The 12,159-nt window shown below is 40.3% G+C and overlaps 1 protein-coding gene across 1 annotated transcript in view; it reads right to left on the reverse strand.

Annotated features, from left to right (window-relative positions):
* Positions 1–6,448, reverse strand: part of RLF (RLF zinc finger) — an 85,784-nt gene extending 79,336 nt beyond the window's left edge. Inside the window, exon 1 of the mRNA XM_037032569.1 lies at positions 6,178–6,448. Within this exon, the coding sequence (XP_036888464.1) occupies positions 6,178–6,420 (243 nt within the window). The 5' untranslated portion in view covers positions 6,421–6,448. The remainder of the gene's footprint in view (positions 1–6,177) is intronic.
* Positions 6,449–12,159: the final 5,711 nt, after the last annotated feature.

Below are 12,159 nucleotides of genomic sequence, written 5' to 3' on the forward strand. Positions count from 1 at the left end.
TTGAAGTAATCAAGATACAAAGAACAACTGAGACCTCCCTACTGGGAAGCAGCATAAATTGGTTGACAAAAAAATGTCCCTGTTTCTTCATAAAGAGAGGTAAAATTTGCTTGTTACCCTCAAGAAATTTAGTCAGGAATTTAGGGAAAAGAGATAAAAGATCAATAAATATTGAGTACCCATTAAGTGCCAGGGACTAGTCTAAGCAACAGGTAAACAAAACAGTCAACAGTCTCACTTGCTTACATTCCAGGCAGGAAGAAAAGCAGACACATCAGATAGTAGTCAGTGACTTGAGCAAGTCTAAAGCAGTATTAAGGAGTTGGAAAAATATGGGGAAGTGCTGTTTTAGATAAAACAGTCGAGGAAGACCTCTAAGCAAGTTAACAGGTGTCTAGAACTGAATGAAAACAAAGCACATGTCACTTTACCAATGCCTTTGCAGTCTTGAAGTAGTGCTTGCTATTTAGTTTTCTTAATTAACGTTGTTCAAAAGACCATGATCAACAGGCAGACACCAAAATCACTAGGAGGTCACAGAAAACAGCAAGAGATGGGGTGGTACCACAGTAAATGACAGCAGGTCACATTTATATGTTTTGGTCATATGTACTGCAAAGCTATTTTTTGCTATTATAACTACCTGTCACCTAGTTTCTATTTATGTATCTCCCAAGGGAGGGCAGCACAAAAAGAAAAGATTAATGCACCAAAATCTTTTTTAAAAAGATTCTATTCATTTATTTTTAGAGAGGGGGAAGGGAGGGAGAAAGAGAGGGAGAGAAACATTGATGTGTGAGAGAAACATCAATTACTTGCCTCTCATATACCCCTATGGGGACCTCACCGGCAACCCAGGCATGTGCCCTGACTGTAGGCAATGCTCAATCCACTGAACCACACCAGCCAGGGCTAAAAATCTTTTAAAATGAATGAAATAGTTAAGAGTCTTCATGGCCATCAACCTGAAGGAATTAGGAAGACTTATCCTCCCCCATCCCAACATTTCCAAGCTGTTGTCCTGTTATCAGGCTGCGAACTCTTCCTGAATACTATATAATGCCTCCCATTGTCTCCCTCCATCAACACTACTCTTCATTCCACACATGTAAATATGTACATTATTACATGAGTGTAGGCTAAGTTGATGAGTAATGTCTCCAAGAAATGACCAAAATTTCCCATCCTCTTCCTTTACAATAATTTCTTATGGTAATACTGCTTTTACTAGATTTTACATTAGGTGTCCCTTTTGAAGTATTCATCTTGAGTCTTTCATGAAGTCCCTACAATATAATGTATTCAACATATTAGTTGTGTGTACCCAGCATTTTATTAACTGCTAGATACCAAATATACAAAAAAGACTAAACAAGACCCACACTTTTGTTGGCTTAGAGATAAACGTGGAAACAAATATTCAGAGGCACCACACTTATGTATGAGATGGTATGAGAACATACTAAGTGAAAGAACTACCTATATCAGTCCGCTAAAATCAAAACACGTTCTGAAAAACTTAATATTTCAGCCAGGTCTGAAAGGATAAATTGGCAGATAAGAAAAGGAAGACCCTGAAGTTAACCAGGCAGACTGAGAGATAAGGTGAAAGTGAACGCCCCCACCAAAAAAGAATAATAAAGAGGCTACAAAGGTGGATACTGGAGAGGGCAAGGTCTAGATCCTAAATGCCTTTGCATACCAGGCTGGTAAGTCTGAATTTTATCTTGCCTTTAAGGAAGCAACCACTTAAGAATTTTAGGGAATAAAACGACTAACAGGTTAAATTTAAAATTTAGAGAGAACACCAGAATGGTTTATAGGTAAGTCCAGTCAGAAGGCAAGGAGATTAGTGAAGAGGATATTTTGAAGCCTGAACTGAAACAGTGACAATAAGAAAAACAACAGTTAAAAACCATAGGTGTGTACAAAGTATCCAAAAAAGAGGGGGAAAAAAAGCCCAGTAAGAGAAAATGTATTTAGTGAAATCAGAAAATTCCATAGAGGAAGTGACATTTGCACTGGTCCCTAAAAGAACATTTGTCATGCAGAAAATGAGAGAACAGATAGAATAGCATAACAAAAGGGAAAGACTTAAGAATGCCTGATGACCTGAGATCTTGTTGAAGTAATTCTTTCCTTTTGGAGATCATTCAGTCAGTTGGTAAATACTTACTGAAAGCCTAATTTGGCTTGGATCTCTTGAAGAATCAAATGAAAATTAGTATCATCTTTCCAAACTATGCACTTGGAAATTCACAGGCAAAATTTTAATCACAGGAGTAACAGAGATCACTCTTGGGTCCATGGACTCCAAATACTCTTGAATAAGTTAAGAGTAGGATTAGGGTGATGAGACTGGCTAGGTAAGAGCTGAAAAGTAAACTGTGGGCAAGGCTGTGAAGGCTTTTTATTCCAAGGCTAAGAAATCTGGGAAACTCGAACAATTCTGAGGGCACTGTCTTTTACAGAGATTGTCTTATTTAGCCCAGACAACAATGTATTTTCATTGAGAACAAGAAGTACTAATATTATTCCATTTGAAAATGAGAAAACTAAAATTAAAAAAAAACCACCCAAGGTCACACAACTAGTTTAAGTAAATGGTGAAGACACCATGCCCACCTGACTTAGACCTTTTGTAGTAAATCCCTACCCTAGAAAAACTGAAACACACATATGCAGTACTTATTTTAAGCATTAAAAACTTACAAAGTTTTTAGTTACTGTTGGTGTGGATCCCAAAACTGTCTCATATAAACGAGGTTTACTTGCGAAACTACTATGACTGGTATTTCTAACATACATGTATAATCATTCACCCAATAACTTCAAGTTTGTTAATGAAGACTATCTTAAAAGTCTTCAAAATTCTTGTTACAAAAATTTGGACTTTAGGGATCCTGGTTCCCAAAACATAGCAAAACTTGAGAGGATATCATCAATTTTTCAGCAAAACAAAGGAAAGACTGTTTTCTGGAGTTTACCTTATCCTCACTGCCTGGCAGAAAATATTTTCAGAAAAGGAACCAAGGAAAAGAAGAAAAAACAAAAAAACAAAACCACATCCTATAGACACTGAATACAAACTTACACTGAATACAAATTAATCTAAGTATCCTTTTCTTAGTTACTATTACTTCTGAAATTCTGTTTTTATCATCTTCACAAACTTCTGCCCAGAATGAAACAAGCTCTTCTATCCTTTCATATGTTAGTCTATTTCTTCATTTGGTGCAATTCCAAAAATAAAGCCACTTCTTTTAAAGGCTGCAAGAGATGGAGAGAATATGATCCCATTCTGTTGCAGGAGGGATCTACTTGGCACAACCGAAGTCTCCAGGACATTTCTAAACTAATCACCTGATGAAAATACACTTGTTGGCAATCAAGCATCCCAGAGAGTACGGGGATGTAATGTCGGTACCCATGTTGCTGCACATTATGTGCTCCTAGCAGGCAGGCTGCAGTGTCAGGCATACACACAATCAGTGTTTCTTAAGAGGATGAATAAGTCTTATTTTGCCTTTCAAGTGTGAAACCAAGTCCTATTAAATCACATTTGGATAGTGAAATTTTTCCAGCTTCATCATAAAAGTAAAAAATTGTTTCTATATCTGGTATCTAAGTTTTTTTCTGTTTCTGTATCTAAGCTGACTTCATTGGGGTGACTGAAAAAAAATGTGACAAAATAGTGTGATAAATATTGTAAAGAGTTGAACATAAACTTTCTATTTTTACTGTTTGTAGAAAGCATTACCAGGAGATAAAGTTCAGAAAGCATTACCAGGAGATAAAGTTCATAATTCTATCATCATAGTTTGCTCAAGGTTACCAGCTGTGGAATCATAATTAGGATCCGACTAACTCCCAATCCCATGTGCTTTTTACTACAACATCCCATCACAGGAACACCTTTTCTTATTTCACTATTACTCAAAAAAACTCGGGGAAAGAAATTTAGGCCAAAAAATCATAGAAAAGACAAATTACAAAGGTTCTTTCTTTTATTATTATTTTATCCTCATCCGAGGACATTTTCTTCATTGCTTTTAGAGAGTGATGGAGAGAGGGAAACAGGATAAAACAAAGAAGCATCCACTGGTTGCCTCCCATACACGCCCAGACCAGGCATTCTATGCCTGTGGACGGGGGTCCACACCTGGACCCCAACCAGGGAATACAACCAGCGACCTTTCAGTACCATATTACATTCTAACCAACTGAGTCATACGGGCCAGGGCAGCACTTTCTTTTTAAAATTCTTTTGTGCCCTCATGTCTTTAGGTTATAACCAAAACTCAAGACATTAAAAGATTCATTTCAAATAAAATCAAAGCTACAAGCCCCGGCATAAAGAATACATATGCGCAATATCCAATATCCTCTGACAAGCTTCAATTTGACTGGTTACATCCATTCTTGTTATCTTTCTAGGGAGACAAATCAAGCTTAGAAGTCTTACCCCAAATCCACAATTTTCCTACCCTCCTCCTCACTACTCCTTTTCCAATGAGCTCTTTCTCCCAAAGCATTCTGTTCCTGGAACGCTACACAAACACATGCCCCAGTCATAGGACTCATTTTCATCTTTTCGGCACAAGACCCTCCCTCATCACTCTATCTAAAGTGGTCTCTCCCAGTTAGCTTCTTCTAAGCACATATTCCAATCTACAGTTAATCTCTTTATTTATTTTTACTAGTTAATTGTTGTTCCCATTAGGATGTCCCACGAGGGTTCTTCTGTCACCACTATCTCCACAACACCTCCTCTCCCATCATTACCAAAACTACATTGGAAATTTTTATTTCTACCACCTCCTCCCTAACTGTAAGCTCATCAAGGGTAAGTGCTGTCTTACTTGTCTTCTCAGCACTTTTGTAAAGTGCCTGACATCATCAGAAAAGTTTGTAGAATAGATTTGGATTGTACATGCAAATGATCATTACTAGTGAAGAAGCAAAGAACAATTAAAGCTTAACATTTCATAGTGCAGGGAAGTGCAACAGGTTGTAGACATAGAAACTGGAGTGACATAATGTATGGAAAAGATTAGCAAGGACAAAATTCCATTCAGAGATGAGGCAGGCAGCTTCTGGCTCAGCAAGAGAGAAGGGAGAAAAGCAACCAAACAAGTGAATTTTTGATTCTCCTCCAGACCAACATAGCCAATTGTCCCCCAAAATTGTAAGTTTGGAACACCGCAAGTTATTCAACAGTCAACTACACGTTAAGAGTCCAAATGTCAACACACTATGACTATTTTGCATTCTCTAAAGTATATCAGATAAGAAGGAAAGGAGTAGCTCTGAAACTTGATATAACACAGAAGTAGAAATGATAATGGCGTATCTTTACACTTAACTCGAAAACATTGAGAAAAATCTCAGAGTGATCATGCAGACTAAACATCCAATAAATACGCAATCGTAGGTTAGAACCAGTATAGCACAGAAATGGTCTTACGACTGCCAAAAAGAGATCACCCTCCACATCTTTCTTCTCTTCCACTCAGATATCCTAATAACCACTACAAGGCTCCCTAGCCTCAGTCACAGTAGCAAAAGCCTCAAAGGATACAGAAGAGTCGAAAGGACGGCTTAAATGTTTGTTTGTTTATTTGTTTAAGTGCAAATAGCAGCCAACAAACCGGCTCCGCAATCCCTAACCAGAAAACCCTAGACGCCTTTCAAAGAACTGTCATATCTTTTAAAGACCCAGTAGACGCTGACTCTAAAGAGAAGTCTCTAGCCCCAACATACATCTCCGGATTATTCAGGGGGAAAAAACAGGTTTTCCAGTTTGGAGGTCTGCACTCTACTCAGAAAAGGATCTTCTGGCAGAAATGAGCAATCAATCCCTCCGAGGGCAATGGCGCTCCAAACACCGGGCAGGGGCACAGGCAACAGCGACAGGGCAAGGCCCTTTCAGGGAGCCGCGGGCGCCCTCCGAGCTCTGAGTCTCCCAGTGCAACCCGCCCTAACGGTGGCTAAAGTCTGGCAGTGGCGGAGGGGGGCCAGCAGTCGGGCTTCCGAGCTGGGCCTTCCTGGCCCGGGGGCGCGGCGAAATGCAGAGGCAGCACCTTTCAGTCCAGCCCCGGTTACCGCAATAGATCCCGGGCCTCTTCCCCTGGCCTACCCACCCCGCCGCCCTCCGCCAGCCAGCCAGCCCCTCACCTGGCAGAAGCTCCGACAGTAGTTCAAAGATGAGACCTCCGACACCTCTTGCTCCCTCAGCTCTGTCTCCAGCTGCCACAGACATGGTCGAAGTCCCGGGGCTCCTGGCGCCGGAGATGCGGGGCGCTGACTCTGAGCCATGGACTCCGGCTCGGCTCGGTCTCCAGCTCCAGCCCCCGTCGGAGGCTCAGCCCCAGCCCCGGCGGCAGCGGCGGCGGCGGGGTCTCCCTTTCCGTCCGCCATCTTCCCACGGCCCAGCAGCGCGTAGGCAACCGAGCCACGTGACTCAACTCGGCTCCGCCCCCGGTCGACCGCGCGTGATGACGCACCCTCCAGCGACGCCGGGCGCCTGCCGGATTCCGTCACCGGGACTCTGGACACTCCTCCTATCGGCACCCTCCGCTGCAGAGGTTCTGCCAACATCTTGGCAACAACTGACCAGAGAGGTCTCTTACTCAACTCCGTCCTTCCACATCCTTTAGAGTTCTGGGGTCACCCAACTGACATACCTGTGGGTATAATCTAAGATATAAAAGGGATGATATTTCAGTTGCGATCTGAAGAACGAGAAAAATCCTAGAGGAAAGCATCCCCAATAGAAGGAAATTAAGAAGCAAAGATTCTGAGACCAAAATGAAGACTAGCTCTGTGGGAACGTGATTCATAATAGAGAAGGCACTACAAGTCAGTAGGGAAAGGATGAACTCTTAGATAAATGGCACTGAGACTTTTTTTCCAAAAGGGAAAAAAATAAAATTAGATTTCTACTGCAAGCCATATCCAAATATAAATCCCTGATGAAATAAAGACCTAAAATTATTTTTCAGAAAATATAAAACTACTTGATAACAAAAGAAAATGATTTCTTAAATAAGTTCCAAAAAGCACAAATGATAAAGAAAAATGTTAGATTAAACTGCATTTAAATGTGTTGCTTCAGCAATAACTTAAGTTTAAAAAGATGGCATGCAAAAACAAGCCAAACACTAGATGATATTCACCATATATAGCCATCAGAGGATTAAGATTCAGAAAGGTTCCCAATATCCGAAGAAAAAAGGAAGCAATCCAATTTCTATTGGATAGAAATAGTAGATAAAGGGCCCTGGCTGGTGTGGCTCAGTGGATTGAGTGCAGGCCTGAGAACCAAGGGGTCGCCAGTTCAACTCCCAGTCAGGGCACATGCCTAGGTTGCAGGTGGGTCCCCAGTGGGAGGTTTGTGGGAGGTGGCCACACATTGATATTTCTCTCCCTCTCTTCCTCCCTCCCTCCATTCCCCTCTCTCTAAAAATAAATAAATAGTCTTAAAAAAAGAAAAGTAGATAAAGGATATACAAAGTTCACCAAAAAAGAAATCTAAATGGCTAATAAACACATGAAAACATATTTAACTTCACTATAACTAACAGTACAAATTAAAATGAGATATACTCCCACACCCATCAGACTGGCAAAAATTTTTTAATTAGTACCATGTTTTAGAATTTATGAAAATGAAGCTTCATTACAGGTGGAAGTATAAATTGGTACATCACTTATGAGAAGAATATGTAATATTTAATAAAATTGAAAATGCACACGTCCTGTGACTCAGCAATGTCTAATAATAATAGTCCTTTTTAGGTTCTTTACATATATTAACTCATTTCATCCTACTAACAACACGTTCATTTTATATTTTAATTGATTGATCTTAGAAAGAGACAAGAAGTGAGGAAGAAATATCAATTTCTTGTTCTATTCGTGCATTCGTTGGTTGATCCTTGTATATGCCCTGATCAGGGACTGAACCCACAACCTTGGTGTATGGGGATGATGCTCTAACCAAAATACCGACCAGGGCAAAAACACCCTCATTTTACAGTTCAAGAAACAGAGGCACAAAGAGTTTAGGTAATTTGCCCAAAGTGACAACTAACAAGTGATGATGCCTGGAATTCAACCCCAGTTACTCTGCTCTGTAATCTGGCCTCTTAACCACTACATTGCTGATATTCCTTGAATGACTATTTATAACAGTAAAATATTGGATACAACCTAAATGTTTAGCAATAGAGAGATAAATTATGGTATATTCATACTCTGAAATATACATCTTGTAAATTAATAAATGAAACCTGAACACATCAACATAGTAATCATGGAAAACATAAAGCATGATAAAAAGAAAACTGCAAATGACATAATACACAGGGCAGAATTAGGTTAACAGTTCATATGGAAAATAATACAATGATTAATAAACAAGAATACAAGAATAAACTCTGTCTCACATACAGCTGTAAACCTTTGCCCCACCCTGCATTATTTCATATCACAAATTTTAAAAACATACAAAACAAATGCTCAAGTAGCAAAAATATTAAAATGAGGGAATGCATAAGAATGGCATATAGAGTTAAACCTTGGCTTTGAACATTGTGGTTGTTGAACAATTTCATTTTCCACCAAGTCGTTCAGTGAAAAAAAAAAGTCTTGGTTATCTAACAAAACTTCGGCTCTCAATTCTCTACCAACAACACTTTCATGCTGGTGCCTGTATGATCAGTCACGTGTCTCTCAGGCAACATGCAAAGGACATTCAGTTTTTGAACAAATTGCTTCTCAAACAGCCATCTGGAATGAATCAAGTTTGAGAATGGAGGTTCCACTGTATCACTTTTAGAATGACAGTGCCCTGGCAAAGAAGGGAGGGAAGTGTAAGAAGCATTCACTGCACCTGTATTATTTTTTTTACTCCTAAGCAAATGTTCAATCAATCACACAAGGAGCGTTAAGCACTGATTATGTTCTGGGCACTTTCCCAGGTAACAGAGATTCAGAGGAGCATGCATTTTTAATGGGCAAATGTGGCCACATATTAATATGTTAGATTTGGGTAGTGGGCACATATTGTGTAATATTATTCTCTGTACTTTTAAAATATGTAAATAATTTTTGCCCTGCCCGGTGTGGCTCAGTTGGTTAGAGCATCGTATTGTAACTAAAGGGTTGTGGGTTCAATTCCCAGTCAGGACACAGCCTAGGCCATGGACCCATGGGCCCAGGACACATCCCAGATCTGGGCCCATGCTGGAGGTAACTGGTCCATATTTCTCTCTTTCATCAATGTTTCTCTCTCTCTCTTCCTCTCTCTTTTCCTCTCTCTTTAAAATAGCAATGAAAGAACTGTCTTCAGGTGAGGATAAAAAAAGTACAAATCCTTTTGCAATACAAATAATTTTTTAAAATATATTTTATTTATTTATTTTTAGAGAGGAGAAGGGGAGGAGAAAGCGAGGAAGAGAAATACCTCTCATATGGCTCCCACTAGGGACCTGGCCTACAACCCAGGCATATTCCCTGACTGGGAATCGAACTAGCAACCCTTTGGTTCTCAGCCTGAGCTCAATCCACTGAGCTACACCAGCCAGGGCACAAATAATTAAGTTTTAAAGGAAGAAAGTCAGTTTGTCTGGAGTATGGTGCAAGAGAGAGAGGAAGGTAAAAATGAGGTTATGGAAGGGGAAAAGGGCCAGATCACATAGGGTCTTACAGCTCAAGGTTAACAGTGGGAGTTTCAATGTGACAGGTAACCCTGGAAAGCATTAAGCCGTGGTGTGATATCATCTGGTTTACACTCTTGCTGCTGTATGCAGAATAGGTGGAGGGAGTCAAGAAGGTAAGCATTTATCAATTGTGTGTATATTTCATAATTTATCTAAACATCTCTGGCTCATCAACAGAATACCCAGACATATAAAATAATAATTAATTTCAGTTATCTTTGCTATTTTGCCAATATTTGGTCATAAAAGTCACAGCCCTATAATGTGTCTTTTTAAATTTTATTGTTGTAAAGGTACATTTATCGAGGTAGAAGGATAGGACATGTTTTATCTAAGAGTGTGTTGTTAGCTTGGCTATAACTTCCAAACAGTTAGACCTATGGAATGTGAGCCTCCATTTGTACTCTTGCTCTCAACCCTATAAATAAGAGTGAACCTGCTAACTCTCATCACTGCCCTGAAATCCAGACTCTGCCTCCCATCTTGCCCTTTGGCTATCCAGTAGTCATGTTACACAAAACACGTCCAAACTGGCGCCTTTCTCAGTAAATGACACTCTATTAATCCAGTTGCTTACGCCAAAGATTCTGAAGTCATGCTTAACTCCATTCTTTCTCTCACATTACATCTCTAATCCAATCTCTATATTGAAAGTATATCCTCAAATCTGACCCTTTCTCACCTCCTCCAGCTCTACCTTCTAACACCTCCTTCTAAACTTAATAATCTTTTTTTAAAGATTTTTTAAAATTGGTCTCAGAGAAAGGGGGAAGAGAGACATCTATTATTTTTTAGATTTTATGTATTTTTAGACAGAGGGAAAGGGAGGGAGAAAGAGAGGGAGAGAAATATCAATGTGTGGTTGCCTCTCATGCGCCCCCCACTGGAGACCTGGCCTGCAACCCAGGCATGTGCCCTGACTGGGAATCGAACTGGTGACCCTTTGGTTCATGGGCCGGCACTCAGTCCACTGAGCCACACCAGCCAGGGCAGAAACATCTATTTGTTGTTCCACTTATTCATACTCATTGGTTGTTTCTTATATGTGCTCTGACCAGGGATTGAACCTGCAACCTTTCTATATCGGGACGATCAACCAACCGAGATACCTGGCCAGGGCCAGTAATAATAACCTTTTTAGTGGACTAGCTATTTCTGTTCTTTCCCCGCTGTAATCAACTCTCCACACAATAGCCACAATAGTCCTTTTAAAACAACTCAGTTCTCATAGCTCCCCCCGCTCAAAACATTCCAGTGGATTTCCATCACCCCTACCAGAGCCCACAAAGTTCTACCCACCTTTCCAAACTCACTTCCCACTACTTCACCTCTCACTGGGCTCCAGCCATATCGGCCTTACCACTCTTAAACCAGATAAGCCCCATGACTTTTGCTTGTACTCTTCCCTCTGGGGCACACTTCCTTTTTTTCCCCATTTCAATCAGGTTCAAGTATCACCTCAGAGAGGCATTTGCTGATGACCCTATCTAAAATAGCCTTTTATTTCTCTTTGCTCCCCTTTCATTTTTTTCATATTCATTGGCTTTACACTATCACTCTTTTGTGTGTCTCCCTTTGCTAGAAGGTAAGCTCTTTTTATAAAAACTGAGACGTAATTGACATATAACAGAAGGTAGGGTGTCTTGTTCTATTTAATGCTCTATCCCTAGAACCTGGCACAGTAGTTCCTGGCATATTGTGGCTCCTTAACATCTTTTGGAGGAAACTTAAAAATCTTATGATATTTAAGTGAGACTGGCTGAGATCCCTTAAGGAAAGTGTAAATTAGTGGCGACCACCTCATACTCCTACATGCCTTAGGCAGGTAACCTAAATGAGTGAAGCAAGCCAGGTATCACTGTTTTGGAAAGAGTGGGCTGCTTAAGAAATGACCCTGGCAACAGGTACTCAGTTCGAGCAAATTATTGCTATGTGAGAAAGCAGATCCCATTTTTCTATACCTTCTCCAAGCAAAATTAAAAATCCAGATTTTTAAATACAATTCCTCATTTTAAAAAATTGCAGGCCATATAATGCTCACTTGTAGTTCAATTGGGTTTTGGCCAACAGTCAGTCAAAAAAGGAGGAGGTCCAGGATAACTCCAAAACGGGCCTGTCAGAGGCAGGATCCAGTCAGCAGAGAATGTCGAAAGGACGCCATCGAAGAGGTGGAGGGGAAACCAGAAGAGTGTGTGATATTCCTGAAGGCAAAAGAGGAGAGCGGCAAGGAGAGAACAGTCAACTGTTGCAGACTGCTCCCAAGGGTTTGGGGAAGATGAGGACAGAAGAGGGATCACTTGATAAATCTTGGGTTTGTTGGTAACCTTGCCTAGAGAAGTGTCTGTATGTCTTTGGCAGGGAGGTGTGATTGGAGAGGGCTGAAGAATTAACTTCAGGTGAAGTAGTTTTAAAAAAAGGGAGGAGAGGAAGTTAA

This window comes from Sturnira hondurensis, unplaced genomic scaffold, assembly GCF_014824575.4.
Source record: "Sturnira hondurensis isolate 20B ecotype Veracruz unplaced genomic scaffold, ASM1482457v3 Scaffold0021490, whole genome shotgun sequence".
In the NCBI taxonomy this organism is placed as follows: domain Eukaryota; kingdom Metazoa; phylum Chordata; class Mammalia; order Chiroptera; family Phyllostomidae; genus Sturnira; species Sturnira hondurensis.